This window comes from Eubalaena glacialis, chromosome 6 (genome assembly GCF_028564815.1).
Source record: "Eubalaena glacialis isolate mEubGla1 chromosome 6, mEubGla1.1.hap2.+ XY, whole genome shotgun sequence".
In the NCBI taxonomy this organism is placed as follows: domain Eukaryota; kingdom Metazoa; phylum Chordata; class Mammalia; order Artiodactyla; family Balaenidae; genus Eubalaena; species Eubalaena glacialis.
Genome location: NC_083721.1, coordinates 93,668,639 through 93,685,378, shown reverse-complemented (window position 1 = coordinate 93,685,378; position 16,740 = coordinate 93,668,639). Strand labels below are relative to the sequence as shown.

The 16,740-nt window shown below is 37.3% G+C and overlaps 1 protein-coding gene across 6 annotated transcripts in view; it reads left to right on the top strand.

Annotated features, from left to right (window-relative positions):
• The window catches only part of NLGN1 (neuroligin 1), a 696,295-nt gene extending 680,103 nt beyond the window's left edge, over positions 1-16,192 (top strand). For 3 of the 6 annotated variants that reach the window (XM_061193421.1, XM_061193416.1, XM_061193422.1), the window contains 3 exons: positions 10,149-10,334; positions 13,782-14,571; positions 15,370-16,192. In XM_061193421.1, coding sequence (XP_061049404.1) covers positions 10,149-10,334; positions 13,782-14,571; positions 15,370-16,192 — 1,799 coding nt within the window. Of the gene's footprint in view, positions 1-10,148; positions 10,362-13,781; positions 14,572-15,369 lie in introns of all 6 variants that reach the window. The other 3 variants (XM_061193419.1, XM_061193417.1, XM_061193418.1) reach the window with 1 other exon arrangement.
• The last annotated feature ends 548 nt before the right edge of the window (positions 16,193-16,740 follow it).

Sequence of the window (16,740 nt, the reverse complement as noted above, 5' to 3'; positions counted from 1 at the left end):
CAGAAGAGGCAGTAGCCTGTCACAAGGAAAGGCTTCAGTCAAGTAAGAAACATACAGACCATGACTAAAACATATTTATACCCATGAGATGGAGGAAGTTGTATGAAATCCATTTGCCAGACCTCAAGTCCTCAAGGCCACTAGGCAGTCTAAAATGTCCAGGAACAGTAAGAACAGGTTTCCCTGGATTGTACTTTGCACAAGTGGGATAAGTGAGGTAGGCACTTTTTGTAGCCTTGTTAATGTTTTCCCACCAATATTGATTCATGAATGCTGTCATTTTGTCAGTAGACCAATGTTTAATGCATGCACAGTGGTTAGGAGTGGAAATTTTAGAGTCTCCAGTAGGACTGGGTTGTTATTTGGTCCAAACCAAAGTTTTCTCTTTTTATCAAATCTACACCTGTTGTATTTTCACAATTCTATAATTGAATTTCCAACAATTGTTGAGGATTTTGTTTTCTGAGGCCAATTGTTTGGGCCTTTCTAGCCACTTTTTCTAAATTATCATTTGGGGAACTATCCCTCCAGGCCATGCTAGCAGTTTGGCTGCTGTTGGTTCCTTTAAGGGCAGCATTCCTTGTGGAAAGGTCATAAAGGTGATTTCCCTTAGCTTCAAGAGAGTCAAAGTTAGAATGCCCCAGGATCTTAATAATAACTAAAGCAGCAGGTAAAAATATTTCATCCAATAATTCCTGAACATAGGGGCCATTTTTATTTCTGCTGGAAGTAAGGAAGCCACGTTGCTTTCACAACATTCCAAAATCGTGAGCTGCTCTGAAAGCATATCTACTATCAGTATAAATATTACACTTGGCTAAAGTTTTGCCCTTGGCTAAAGCACAAGCCCACGTAAGAGCATATAAATCAGCCTGTTGGGCTAAAGTAGCCATACGTAAAGGTGCTGTCTCAACACTATCAAAAGGAGTTGCAGTAACACACCCAGAACAGCACATTGTTACCTTTTAAATAAGAAACATCAGTGAACCATGAGAAGTCAATGTTACCCAAAAGAATTTCCTGTAGATCATCAGGAGTCAGGAGGTGGTACAACAGCATTAAGCAGTCGTGAGGGACCTCATCAGAGACAGAGGGGAGAAGAGTAGCAGGGTTAAGGTTGTTACAATGTAGAAGAGTTATGTGAGGAGCAGTTAAAAAAAGAATTTCATAAGAGATGAGGTGGCTGACAAAGAAATACTGAGTGTGATGTGAGTTTAGGAGGGCTTCCACTGTGTGGTGTACAAAAATAGTTAAAGGGGATCTCACAACAATTTTCTCAGTGGCTGTAACCAAACCAGCAGGGGCCATAATGGCTCTAAGGCAAGGGGGGTATCCCTGTGCCACAGGGTCCATTTGCTGGCTATAACACCCTATGAGTCAATGGTGGTTCCCATGTTTATGGGTGAGTACCCCAAGGCATTCCCTTTCTTTTTATATACAAAAAAAGAAAAAGAGAATCTGATAATTGGGATTGCCAAGAGCACTTGATTCATCAAACTCTTCTTTAAGGCCTCAAAGGCTATGTCATCCAGTTCTTCCAATAAAATTAGGTCAAATTTGTTACCACTGAGTAAAACATACAGAGATTTGGCCATAATAGAGAAATTTGGAATCCAGTTTTGGCAGTAACCGACTAGCTTAAGAAAACCTCAGAGTTGGTGCTTAGTTTTGGGTTTTGGGAAATTTAAGACACTGTGAAGTCTATCTGGATCTAGATATAGTCTTCCTTGGGGACCTTATGTCCCTTTAAGGCTAAAAGCTTTAGCAAGTGGATGTTGCCTTCCTGTGAGGAAGCTTGAGGACAGCAAAAAAGCAAATCATCCACATATTGCAACAAAGTAGAACCTCTAAGGAACTTTATGTCATCCAGATCAGCCTTCAGGACTGGTAAGAAATACGAAGAACTCTCAACAAAACCATCAGACATTATTGTCTAGGTGAATTGTTTTTCTTTCCACGTGAAGGCAAAAAGTTATTGGCTAGCTTCAACAACTGGAATACTAAAGAATGCACTGCATAAATCAATTACAGTAAAGAATTTACTTCCAGTGGGAATGGAGGTTAGTAGAGCATTAAAGTTAAGAATAACAGGGTGTCAAGGGATAACAATTTTTGTTTATTTCTTGGAGGTCCTAGACAAACTTCTACCTTCAGCCCTTAGGTTTTCTCATCAGTAAAATGGGAGTGTTACATGGTCTAGTACAAGGGAAAATGAGGCCTTGAGCCTTGTAATCTTCTATTATGGGATTCATGCCTTCTTTACTTGTAGGGTATTGATTAATCCTGGGAAAAGGTTTTGAGGGATCTATTTGAATCTTGATAACAGGTGTGCTGTGGATTTGCCAACATCACTTGGAGATCTTGCCCATAAGGAAAATGGTAGCTGATTTAATAGGGCCAAAGATCAGTGTTTCCAGAATCAGTTCTAGTATCATCAGAGACAGAACAAATAAAAGATGTCAAAGGGTAATTTAATTCTACTGGTAGTTTACTTTGATGACTACTGTAAAGTTCTAGAATTGTCTCCCCCTTTGGGGAGAGAGAAATTCTGGCATGATACTTCTCTAAGAAGTCTTGGCCTAATATATGGATAGGAGCAGAGGAACTAAGGAGCAGGATATATATGTCTCAAAGGGCCTAAACGAAAGGGAATGGATTCAGAGACAGGAACCTCTTGAGGCTCAACCCCACTATTTGAACTTTTTGGAACTCCAAAGCAGAGCTGCTTTATAGTAGTGGGGTTGAGCATGGAGAGTGTGACTTTGGTGTCATTTAGGACTGGAAGAGATTCATCCCCAATTTGGAGAAATTTTTCTCCAAGCTGATCAAGAGGGAGGGTAGGGAAGAGCCCCTGTAGTTCCTTGGAGCCCCGTCATTGAGAATTGGGGGGAACTTAGAAAGGGAGGCTGGAAGACTGAAGGCACCTACAGCACTTAAATTTATAACAATCTCTTTTCCAATTTCCTGGCTCTTTTCAATAATAGCAGAAACCAGGACAGTATTGGTTTTGTTTAGGGGCCTTCATTTGCTGGAATTGAAGATTAAGTATTTTGATGGTTTTCCTTTTAGTTGACCCATCTAAAGTGAGTGAGAGCTGCCTTGTCAGATTAACTAAATCGGGAGTGGACATGGTTTCCCATTCCATCCTGATTCTTTTCACTAGAAGGGAAAGGTCTCTGTGCATCCCATTCATAAACATAGAGTTAAAAGCTATCAGGGTAGAATCAACATCTGAAGGAAGATCAGAATTTTCTCTAAAAATAATCTGAAGTCGATTGTAATAGTCATGAACAGTTTCATCATATTTTTGTGTGCAAGCCTGAATTTTATCCAATCAACAGGCTTTGGAAAGTCCCTAGGAATTGCCTGATGAAGTCACCAGTGATTTCCTGAGCCTGATCAGATATAAGTTAGCAGGCTGGTCTCTCAGTTGATTCTAGAATTCAGGATTTTCCCAATTAGCAGTTTTCATCCAGTACTGGGTCTGGCCTTCACCAACAAGCATATGAACTAGCTGATATGAATCAGAGAAACCAGGCTGATAAGTCTGAATGACTATATTAAATTCCTCAGTAATTCTGCGAGGATCTTTGGTTACTTTGGGAAAATCTTTGCCTATGGGTGGGCTGAGTTTCAGGGAAAAAGGGAAGTTTGGCAAGAGAATTAATATGGAGGAATTGAGGATATAGAGGAGGTGTAGGCGATACAGAGGGGAAGGAGGAAGATGGCACCAGCGGCAGGGCATGAGACATAGAAGCCAGAGAAGGAGAATGAAGCTTCAGAAGCAATTTTATCTTTCTTTAATTGTTTGCCTCAGTTAATCTTAAAACTCTTATTTTGCAAAGAGGCAATTTTAGACTCCTGATAACATTTGGAAGCTTCAAAATACCAATTGAAATAGGTATTACATTCAGTTTTTGGAAATTTTAGAGCTATGGTTGCCCAATTCAGGTTCAAGAAAAGTAAGTTTGGGGATTTCAAAAGCTTCGCATAATGGTCATTGATATTCTAAATCACCTTTCGTTAGGTTGGTCCATTAGTTAGAAAGGTACCTGAGGAAGGACCATAGTTTTTTGTTTTTTTGTTTTTTTTTTTATTTTTTATTTTTATTTTTTTCACACACACACACTGTATTTTATTTTTACAAGAGATAAATAAACTGACACCAAGCATTGTAAATGGATGACCACAACAAAAGCAACAATGATTGCAATTACCAAACACGAAACACACTCATACTATGTCATAATATTGACATTCAGTCCAGTAATCCTCCACTGTAACAGCTCCTTTACTTTGCAGTGAAAATTGATTTGTACATTTTTTGCCTCTGTTGTCAATTGCATTATTATGAACTTTCATCAAATCTTTAACTGTGGTCATTTGTAAGTCTTTTGTCATTTACAGACAGTTCTGGGTGTACTCTGATGCTTTTGCAAATATGTTGCTATAAAAAGGTTTCATCTTCAAGGAATTCATGGAAAAGACTCTGACAAGTACAGGTTTCTGGTAACTGACTATACTGCTGAACTGAATGAATAAGCATTTTCAGAACTCTAATGGAAAGCTGATGAATTCATAAAAGTGCTAACAAAAGATCAAGATGAAAAAAAAATTACATGGGACTGAGTGAACTGATGAGGATGATTATAATTTTTGTGACTTTCTGTTTGAATAAGAGGACCATAGTTTTTAAACATAAAATTGGTCAAGGTCCCTGTAAGTGTGGCATGCTCAAAATGTTTAGTTAACTGGGATCCCATTCCTCAGAGGTTTCTACCTAGAATAAAAGAATCATTTTCAAACAGCCTAAACAGCTCAAGCAACTCAAAGAGCTCAAACAGCCTGCAGGCCTAATACCAGCCAGTTCAAAAGGAACAGTCTAGTCCAGAGGGAGCCAAGCCAAAGTCTGCTCAGTACAGCTTTAATGGAGCAGCCCAATTTGAAGGGAGTCAGGCTGAAGGCTTAATAGTGCAGTGCCAATAGAACACACCTATTACAAAAGGAATTGGGTCAAAGGCTGAACTGGCACCGTTCTAAAGAAACAGCGCCTGTTCCTGAAGGATGGGCCAAAAGCTAGGCAATTCCAGGATAAACAGCCAGCACCGTTCCAAAAGGAATCCTGCCGAAGGTGAGCACAGTTCCAATTCAAAAAGCCCAATTTCAAAAATCAGGCAGAAGTGCCAAACCAGTACTCGCATACAGAACAAAGTCTTAGCCAGAGGACAACGCCTTAAAATAGATCCCCAATAAGACAAACTCATCCACCAGAGGGCAGACAGCAGAAGAAAGAAGAATTACAATCCTGCCTGTGGAACAAAAACCACATTCACAGAAAGATAGGAAAGATGAAGAGGCAGAGGGCTATGAACTAGATGAAGGAACAAGATAAAACCCCAGAAAAACAACTAAATGAAGTGGAGATAGGAAACCTTCCAGAAAAAGAATTCAGAATAATGATAGTAAAGATGATCCAGGACCTCGGAAAAAGAATGGAGGCAAAGATTGAGAACATGCAGGAAATGTTTAACAAAGATGTAGAAGAATTAAAGAACAAACAAACAGAGATGAACAACACAATAACTGAAATGAAAAATACACTAGAAGGAATCAAGCAGAATAACAGAGACAGAAGAAAGGATAAGTGGAGGTGGAAGACAGATTAGTGGAATTCACTGCTGCAGAACAGAAATCATAAAGATCAAAGCAGAAATAAATGAAATGGAAACAAAGAAAACAATAGCAAAGATCAATAAAACTAAAAGCTAGTTCTTTGAGAAGGTAAACCAAATTGATAACGCATTAGCCAGACTCATCAAGAAAAAGAGGGAGAGGACTCAAATCAATAAAATTAGAAATGAAAAAGGCGAAGTTACAAGAGACACCGCAGAAATACAAAGCATCCTAAGAGACTACTACAAGCAACTCTATGCCAATAAAATGGACAACCTGGAAGAAATGGACAAATTCTTAGAAAGGTATAACCTTCCAAGACTGAACCAGGAAGAAGTAGAAAATACGAACAGACCAATCTCAAGTAATGAAATTGAAACTGTGGTTAAAAATCTTCCAACAAACAAAAGTCCAGGACCAGATGGCTTCACAGGTGAATTCTATCAAACATTCAGAGAAGAGCTAACACCAATCCTTCTCAAACTCTTCCAAAAAATTGCAGAGGAAGGAACACTCCCAAACTCATTCTTTGAGGCCACCATCACCCTGATACCAAAACCAGACAAATATAATACCAAAAAAGAAAATTACAGACCAATATCACTGATGAATATAGATGCAAAAATCCTCAACAAAATACTAGCAAACAGAATCGAACAACACATTAAAAGGATCATACACAATGATCAAGTGAGATTTATCCCAGGGATGCAAGGATTCTTCAATATATGCAAATCAATCAATGTGATACACCATATTAACAAACTCAAGAATAAAAACCATATGATCATCTCAATAGATGCAGAAAAAGCTTTGACAAAATTCAACACCCATTTATGATAAAAAAAAAAAAAACTCTCCAGAAAATGGGCATTGGGGGAACAACCTACCTCAACATAATAAAGGGCATATATGACAAACCCACAACAAACATCATTCTCAATGGTGAAAAACTGAAAGCATTTCCTCTAAGATCAGGAACAAGACAAGGATGTCCACTCTCGCCACTATTATTCAACATAGCTTTGGAAGTCCTAGCCATGACAATCAGAGAAGAAAAAGAAATAAAAGGAATCCAAATTGGAAAAGAAGAAGAAAAACTGTCACTGTTTGCAGATGACATGATACTATACATAGAGAATCCTAAAGATGCCACCAGAAAACTACTAGAGCTAATCAATGAATTGGGTAAAGTTGCAGGATACAAAATTAATGCACAGAAATCTCTTGCATTCCTATACACTAATGATGAAAAATCTGAAAGAGAAATTAAGGAAACACTCCCATTTATCACTGCAACAAAAAGAATAAAATACCTAGGAATAAACCTACCTAAGGAGACAAAAGACCTGTATGCAGAAAACTATAAGACACTGATGAAAGAAATTAAAGATGATACCAACAGATGGAGAGATATACCATGTTCTTGGATTGAAAGAATCAATATTGTGAAAATGACTATATTATCCAAAGCAATCTACAGATTCAATGCAATCCCTATCAAATTACCAATGGCATTTTTTACAGAAGTAGAACCAAAAATCTTAAAATTTGTATGAAGACACAAAAGACCCAAATAGCCAAAGCAGTCTTGAGGGAAAAAAGCGGAGCTGGAGAAATCAGACTCCCTGACATCAGACTATACCACAAAGCTACAGTAATCAAGACAACATGGTACTGGCACAAAAACAGAAACAGATCAATGGAACAAGATACAAAGCCCAGAGATAAATCCACGCACCTATGGTCAACTAATCTATGACAAAGGAGGCAAGGATATACAATGGAGAAAAGACAGTCTCTTCAATAAGCGGTGCTGGGAAAACTGGACAGCTACATGTAAAAAATGAAATTAGAACACTCTCTAACACCATACACAAAAATAAACTCAAAATGGATTCGAGACCTAAATGTAAGACCGGACACTATAAAACTCTTAGAGGAAAATATAGGAAGAACACTCTTTGACATAAATCACAGCAAGATCTTTTTCGATCCACCTCCTAGAGTAATGGAAATAGAAACAAAAATAAATGGGACCTAATAAAACTTCAAAGCTTTTGCACAGCAAAGGAAACAATAAGCAAGACGAAAAGACTACCCTCAGTATGAGAGAAAATATTTGCAAATGAATCAATGGACAAAGAATTAATCTCCAAAATATATAAACAGCTCATGCAGCTCAATATTAAAAAAACAAACAACCCAATCCAAAAATGGGCAGAAGACCTAAATATACATTTCTCCAAAGAGGACATACAGATGGCCAAGAAGCACATGAAAAGCTGCTCAACATCAATAATTATTAGAGAAATGCAAATCAAAACTACAATGAGGTATCACCTCATGCCAGTTAGAATGGGCATCATCAGAGAATCTATGAACAACAAATGCTGGTGAGGGTGTGGAGAAAAGGGAACCCTCTTGCACTGTTGGTGGGAATGTAAATTGATACAGCCACTATGGAGAACAGTATGGAGATTCCTTAAAAAACTAAAAATAGAATTATCATATGACCCAGCAATCCCACTACTGGTCATATACCCAGAGAAAACCATAATTCAAAAAGACACATGCACCCCAATGTTCATTGCCGCACTATTTACAATAGCCAGGTCATGGAATCCACCTAAATGCCCATCGACAGACGAATGGATAAAGAAGTTGTGGTACATATATAGAATGGAATATTACCCAGCCACAAAAAGGAATGAAATTGGGTCATTTGTAGAGATGTGGATGGATCTAGAGACTGTCATACAGAGTGAAGTAAGTCAGAAAGAGAAAAACAAATATTGCATATTAACGCATATATGTGGAACCTGGAAAAATGGTACAGATGAACCGGTTTGCAGGGCAGAAATTGAGATACAGATGTAGAGAACAAACGTATGGACACCAAGGGGGGAAAGCGGCGGGGGGGTGGGGGTGGGGGTATGATGAATTGGGAGATTGGGATTGACATGTATACACTGATGTGTATAAAATGGATGACTAATAAGAAACTGCTGTATAAAAAAATAAATAAAATAAAATTCAAAAAAAAAAACCAGATCCCCAGTAAAACCTAGAGGGCTTCAAAATGCAAACGGGGCAGACACTTGAATGGAGAAAGACTTCCTCTTAAATTCCAGGGTTGGCGAGAAAAGCAGTGGGCAACAACAGGCTCAATGAGGGTATCACACTTGTTTGCCACCAACCTGGAAGTCGTCGAGGGTCTTCTCTGGATCCCCATGCAGGCTATCAAAAGGTTGACCTAAAACAAATAGACTGCCAGCTATTTCTGCAGTAAAAATGGGCTTGTTTGGGATCAACAAAGAATTGCTGTTTGGGGTCTACAACCATGGCAAGCCACATGCAAGTCCCCCCACAGCAAGGAGAGGAGAACTTTTTTAAAAGGGGGAAAAGGAAGCTGGGAGGGCTGTAGTAAACAAAGAGCCCATTGGAGGAACTGAGAGTTTGAAGTAGAGTGGCTTTTCACTGGCTGAGTTGTGAGAGTCTCTCATTGGCTGAGCTCTTGCCAGGCAAGGAAAGTTTTTGTTCTTCCTGCTGAGCTCTGCTATTGTCATAGGGCATGAGAGCTTCCCTTTCTGACCTCCCAATTCTATTTTAATTGAGGTTTCTTTTCATTAATTTTAGACTGTTCTTCTCCTTTTTTCTTCAATTGCCTTTTCCACTCTGTCAGTTTAGATCTTTGTAACGTCTCACCACCTCCATTCTTTCTATTATTCAACATACATTTCTTTTCATTATTAAATTCACTATAAAATGGAGCTTTGAGTATTGGAGAAATATGAATCTCAACTTTTCAAAAATCTTCAAATATTCTACACTGTTTTCTAGTTGAGCAGATCTCCTCAGTTTAGCATTTAGGGCATTCTAAAATGTAACCTCAAATTACGTCAGGTACAGTGATTCTTAACCATGGGGCATCATCAATAAAAATGTGCATACACCTATATATGCAAAGAGTTGCATATAATTTTATGCACGAGTCTTGGAAAAATACCCCTGCTCTCTACCGTCATATCCTGCCACTCTGCCACACATACCTTAAATTCCAACCATATTAGACCACGAGCAACTTGAGGACTGACAGTATTTATGCAAAAACACATTCTCATACACCCCATGATACTATCCCAAATATCTCCACCAGATAACTTGGCCCCTAGAATATCTCCCTTGAGGTCTTTCAGAATGTTTTCATTCTCTTTATCTGCCCCCTGTTACCTGTTACCTGGATAACTTGGGAACATTTGGGGAAGATAAATGTCATTTTTCAGATTTTAGTCTCTGCTATTCTTCCTAAAGTAAATTATGTTATTCTGGTGGGAAGTAATTTTTTACTAAAGAACTTGGATTGTACTCATCTTGATGAACACAGGCTTCAATTTTATTTAAATTTGATGTCTGTTTGATTCATGTCAACTCAAAAGGTTGTTCTTTGATGTCTTTTTATTTCTGTTTTCCAGGTTTCTTGAGCACAGGGGATCAGGCTGCAAAAGGAAACTATGGACTCCTTGATCTCATACAAGCTTTAAGATGGACTAGTGAGAATATTGGATTCTTTGGTGGTGACCCCTTAAGAATCACTGTTTTTGGATCTGGTGCTGGGGGTTCATGTGTCAATCTGCTGACTTTATCCCATTATTCTGAAGGTAACCGTTGGAGCAATTCAACCAAAGGTATTATGCAGGTTGCAAATTTTGACAATTTTGGTGTCTGCATGCCACGACCATCAGTAGTATGTGATGCTCTGTATATATTTCTCTGTTTAAACTAAGTGTTAGGTTGAACTCAATAACTGTTTAAAACTTTGTTTCTTCAGCTTCTCTATGCATGTTTAAAGTTTTGTAAAACTCTTTTCTTTGTCTCCTGTGGAGCTTGGTATGGATGCCCTTTCAAACACACTTCAGAATAATTAGCATTACAGTGCTTTCCTCTCCTCCAAAGGGTGATTTTGGGGAAAATCAAAGATGTTCACAGTTCTGTTATCTGTGTTTATTCAGTAATCAAAATCAAAGACAAGGGTTTTTTTAAATTATTTTTTTAATGCAAGGCTTGTATATAATCTATTTTCTAGATAGTAGATGTTTTAAACCCTTTACTAGTATGAAGATAATACGGAAGCAGTTGTAAGCTAGTTTGTCTGGAAACGTGATTTTCACTTGTTGCCTGAGTAGAGAATGGACGTTTGATTATTTTGCATGCGTGATCCAAAATTGTCAAAGCATCAAGGTCACTAGTAGAGATTTTGATTAAAAAGAAAAATATGTTTGAATTTGTGCTTTTTCTTTTTTCAACTCCAAAAGTGTTAATTTTTTTTCCCCTGAAGCCTGGCAAAGCAGCATGGAACACTGAGGCTGCTTAAATCCATGAAATATTGTTCTTGTCTCCATTTTCTGGCCTTGACATCCTTTTTCCAAAATGCCTGCCCAAGGCTTATCATGCTGGTCTTTATGGACTCCCATTTTACCATGAGTTTGGTCACCCATTCTTATAGCATTATTAACTTGAAATATCCACAAGAACAGAGGTGTTTTGTTGGAGAAGTCTGTAAAACAAATACTTTCTCTCCATTATACATACACAATAGGCAGGAAAATAGAGAATATACATCAGCATAGACCATCTTGTATTTTCTGCTTTTCCATCATCATTTTATATGTATTAAGAAAGTATACACTGCCAATTGTAATTCATGAAGCTTCTTAATTTGTAAGACTGAGTTTTATGATATGAGCACCAGACATAGAATATTTGTGTTTGGTATCAAAGACACATTAATGTGGAATTTCAAAATAACAGTCATTAAATGAGTTTGTATATTTGGAGGATCATATATTATTATAGACTTAATTTATAGACATAGTTTATGTAACATCTCATTTGTATTAGTAGAGTTCTGAACCGAGATGACAAAATGACACGTGTGTGAGAACTCTTTCAATTGTATAGAGATTTTGATCTGTAGTGAAATGACTTATTTTGAAATAACAAACTTCGTTGCTGTTGTTTTTCTTAATTGAACAGATTAGATTGTTCTAGCCTGAGGACTATACTAACGCCAGTACTTATCTAGGATAACGTTGGACAATCTGTTCAGACTTCTTAGGATCATTTGGTCTCAAATGCTCTTTGCGCAGATTTTTTCTAAAACTTTTTCTAAATGTAAAGTGAACATGGGCACCAAAGCCATTTTCAGCCAGTATAACACTAGCATTGCACAAAGAGATGAATCAATTAGTTCATCAGCTAGCATTGCTATTCATCAACTCATAATGTGGTAAACAGTGGCAAATGGCTATGCAAACAATTGAAAATATAGCATTCCATCACACTCTTCAAGGAAATCTGTCCATGCCTGGCTAGATAAATGGACTTACGTTTGATCTAGTCATAAGTTTATCTCTATTAACGAAGCTGCCTGAATTGACCAGGAGATGCTCAGAAGAGGTCTTGAAATCATCAGGCTAATTTTATCTCCATTGCAGACATAGACTTTAAGGTCTGGGAACTTCCCAGAGCTGCAACAATGCTCAGGCCTGTATCTATCAGGAGTCAACCACACATAACAAGCACTCTCGCTGACAGTAGAATATATGGTTTTTCCCAGTATCATCTAGATGGCGTATTTCAGACTATATCAAATGTGATGTGTATTGTCCTTAAAACCTTTTTTGGTATATTTAATTAATGTCATTAAGTCCCTAAAATGGGAAAGAATCTTATAGAAATCTTATTTTAGCTATAAAGTTTTTAAGCAGTACAATATTTCTCTGAGCAAATGTTGACAAACACATGGCCTATATAATTTTTTAAAATTATTTGTATTTATATTATTTGCTCTGGCAAACTTTGCTCTAGCAAACTGAAAATATGTTCATAAAGATGTCAGAAACCAAAACAAATTTAAATTAGTATTGTTTGACTTTTTGAATATTTTTATAATTATCTAGGAACATATTACAGACATTTTGAATACATATATGTGTTTGGAGAAAAAATGAAAACTTTGCTTCTAATTCAGTCATTACTTTAACACCTTTGTGAAAGAGTTCTTACACATTAACACGTATGAATGATTGAGCATGTGTTTGAATAACTGAACTACAAAGCTGTATTTGGAAATTGACAATAAATGTAATTTTTTAAATAAAATAGATAAATTATATTTTTAAAACAAGAATTTTATTAGAGAATACCTTAATAAGTAAAGTTCATTTATAAATTTGAATGGTATGCAGCTCTTATCAAGCTGCATATGGGACCATGATTTATAATTCTTAAATGTAATTAAGTGAAAAGCAGTGGACCATGTACTTTTCATCTTTTATGATAAAATATAGCAGTGCACATTCAACAGTGGAAGAAGTTAAATCACCCCCCCACTAAATCCTTCTGCTGATAGCTTTTTCTTTAACCTAGTGAAAATACCTCAAATGTTATAACTCCTTCTGAAAGATGAATATTCAGCATACTATGTCTGACATAAAGAGCTGGAAAGAGTATGTCTAAAGTGATATTCTGTTTCGTGTGCCTTTAGGGCCATCCCCAGGGTATTAGCAAATTCCCAGCCCCAGTAGTCATGTGAGGTCTGAACAATTTTTTTTCAGATAAAATCTGATTAAAACAAACACACAGAGCCATTTTGAAGAAAGATGCTTTCAGCCAAATTGGAGGAAATATCCTCAAAAGACAATACAAAGTCTGATGATGAGTTAAAGGGGAGAGAGTTAGCTGCATCTGGTTGGCTATGATAACAGCGTAGGTGTTTACATGCTGAGCAAATAAATATTTGGGCCTTTTTGCCACAAGTATTTCCACACTCTCTTTCTCTCCTTGTTTACTGCCTTTTTGAGACATTGCACAATTTAGATCTCTTGATCCCAAAGTAGTTGCTACTCAAAGCAGATGACTTAGGTCCACCTCTCGAATTCATTATACCCTGGGGATGACTTTATGTACCTTCTCTTAAGCAAAACTGTCTCTATCTCCCTGTTTCTTGAGTCATATCTGGGACATGTCTCAAATATCAGATTTTATTGTTTTACCACAGCATTATTCAAAGGTCATCTGAAACTCTTTGTTGTTTTTTCCTATAGGACTTTTTCAACGAGCAATAGCTCAAAGTGGAACTGCCCTTTCCAGCTGGGCTGTTAGTTTCCAACCTGCAAAATATGCTAGAATGTTGGCCACAAAAGTTGGTTGCAATGTTTCAGATACAGTAGAGTTAGTGGAATGCTTACAGAAGAAGCCTTACAAGGAACTTGTTGACCAAGATATTCAACCAGCACGATACCACATAGCCTTTGGACCTGTGATTGATGGTGATGTAATACCAGATGATCCTCAGATATTGATGGAGCAAGGAGAGTTTCTCAACTATGATATAATGTTAGGAGTTAACCAAGGGGAAGGGTTAAAATTTGTTGAAAATATAGTAGATAGCGATGATGGTATCTCCGCTAGTGATTTTGACTTTGCTGTTTCTAATTTTGTTGATAACTTATATGGATACCCTGAAGGCAAAGATGTTTTGAGAGAAACCATTAAATTCATGTATACTGACTGGGCTGACCGTCATAACCCTGAAACCAGAAGGAAGACATTATTAGCTTTGTTTACGGACCATCAGTGGGTGGCACCAGCTGTAGCTACAGCAGATCTTCACTCAAACTTTGGTTCACCCACATATTTCTATGCCTTTTACCATCATTGCCAAACAGATCAGGTTCCAGCTTGGGCTGATGCAGCTCATGGTGATGAGGTTCCCTACGTACTAGGAATCCCCATGATTGGACCTACAGAGTTATTTCCTTGCAATTTCTCCAAAAATGATGTGATGCTGAGTGCAGTCGTAATGACATACTGGACAAATTTTGCTAAAACTGGGTATGTACCTAAGGAATGAAGTTTGCTATAATTTAATTAAAATATCCTCTTAAGCACTTAAAAAATAAGTATTTTGTGTCCAAATGATTTAATTTAATAGATTAATACCAATAATACATTAAGTTCCTTTATTCAAAATTTATATTTGTGGTGTTTCAAAAAAATCACTGCTTTATTCTTCCTTTGTAAAGTTTATTAAGACAGTCATACCTTTATTGCATTACTCAATAATTAAATTTATCTTGTTTTTTTAATTACACAGGACTTATTATTGTTATTCAATAGTAACAAATATTTTATAAAGATTTTTCAATTTACAGTACTGTATGCCTTTTGATCCTCCCAACTACCTTGTGAGGTGAGCAGCTCAGATACTATAATCCCATTTTACAGAAAAGGGACGTTAGGCTACGAGAGCTTTACCTAGATATTCATATGTTTAGTGTACAGCAGCATCAGGACTCAAATCCTCACCTGCCAATTCCAAATGCCAGGTTTTTTCCAATGCTGTCTCTGCTAGCTTGCCTATGAGACAACTCATATGTACATGAATTTTTAAATCTTTGGGTATATAGCAGCCCATGGGTAGAGAGAACAAGAATGTGAGATTTACTTATACTACATTATCATCCAACAACCTGCCTGAGCTGGGATTGGTATTTCTAAATTGACCCAAGTTATGTTAAAACACAGTCTAAAGCCTGGCTGAGTTCACCCTCTTCAATTAGATGTTAAACCAGTATTATTTTGATTTTTAAAAGAATAAAACAATTTTTTCTCATAATTTCTCTTTTCTAGTGACCCAAATCAACCAGTCCCTCAAGACACAAAATTCATCCATACCAAACCCAACCGCTTTGAAGAAGTAGCATGGACCAGATATTCCCAGAAAGACCAACTTTATCTCCATATTGGATTAAAACCAAGAGTTAAAGAACATTACAGAGCTAATAAAGTAAACCTCTGGCTGGAGTTGGTACCTCATCTGCATAATCTCAATGACATTTCTCAGTATACCTCGACAACAACTAAAGTGCCATCAACTGACATCACTTTCAGACCTACGAGAAAAAATTCTGTATCTGTCACATCAGCCTTTCCCACTGCCAAGCAGGATGATCCCAAACAACAACCGAGTCCATTTTCAGTGGATCAAAGGGACTACTCAACAGAGCTGAGCGTCACTATTGCAGTTGGAGCATCACTGCTGTTTCTGAACATCTTGGCCTTTGCAGCCCTGTACTACAAAAAGGATAAGAGGAGACATGATGTTCACAGGAGATGCAGCCCTCAGCGCACGACTACGAACGATCTGACCCACGCACAAGAAGAGGAGATCATGTCCCTCCAAATGAAGCACACCGATTTGGATCATGAATGTGAGTCCATCCATCCACATGAGGTGGTTCTTCGGACCGCCTGCCCCCCAGATTACACACTAGCTATGAGGAGGTCACCTGATGATGTTCCCTTAATGACACCCAACACCATTACAATGATTCCCAACACTATACCAGGGATTCAACCCTTACACACATTCAATACATTTACCGGAGGACAGAACAATACTCTGCCCCATCCTCATCCCCACCCCCACTCACATTCAACAACCAGGGTATAGCCAGATAAGAGAAGCAAACTCTATTTTTTTGATGGATTGCAGTAAAAGATTACTGAAGATTCCTTGGCTTTCAACCTACAAGACGCTTACTATTTAAATAAGGAGGAATATTATGTGAATATACATATCAAGAACTTTGGGGGCTTTGAAAAAAACATGAATTGTACATATATACACAAATCAACTTTAAAAATGAATTTCAATTGCTTGAAGCAATTGTTCTGAATGATACTTTTTCATTCACATTCAAGAATTAATTTTTTGAAGATTTATGTTACATGATGGAATTAGGCATGTGGAACACCAAACAGGAAAGAACTATGTCTGAAATATAAAATATAAAAAATTAAAAAAACAACCATGAATATGCACAAGGGACACACCAATGGAATGTCAGATAATATTCACCAGTTTTTATTTGGAGCTGTTTTATTGTGTAGACCATATTTACATATTTGGATAAGTACACAAAGCACCAATGCTGTTAATGGCCTTAGCGGAGGCTCATGCTGAAATTTGCCAGTAAAACAACGAAGTTTAAAGACTGG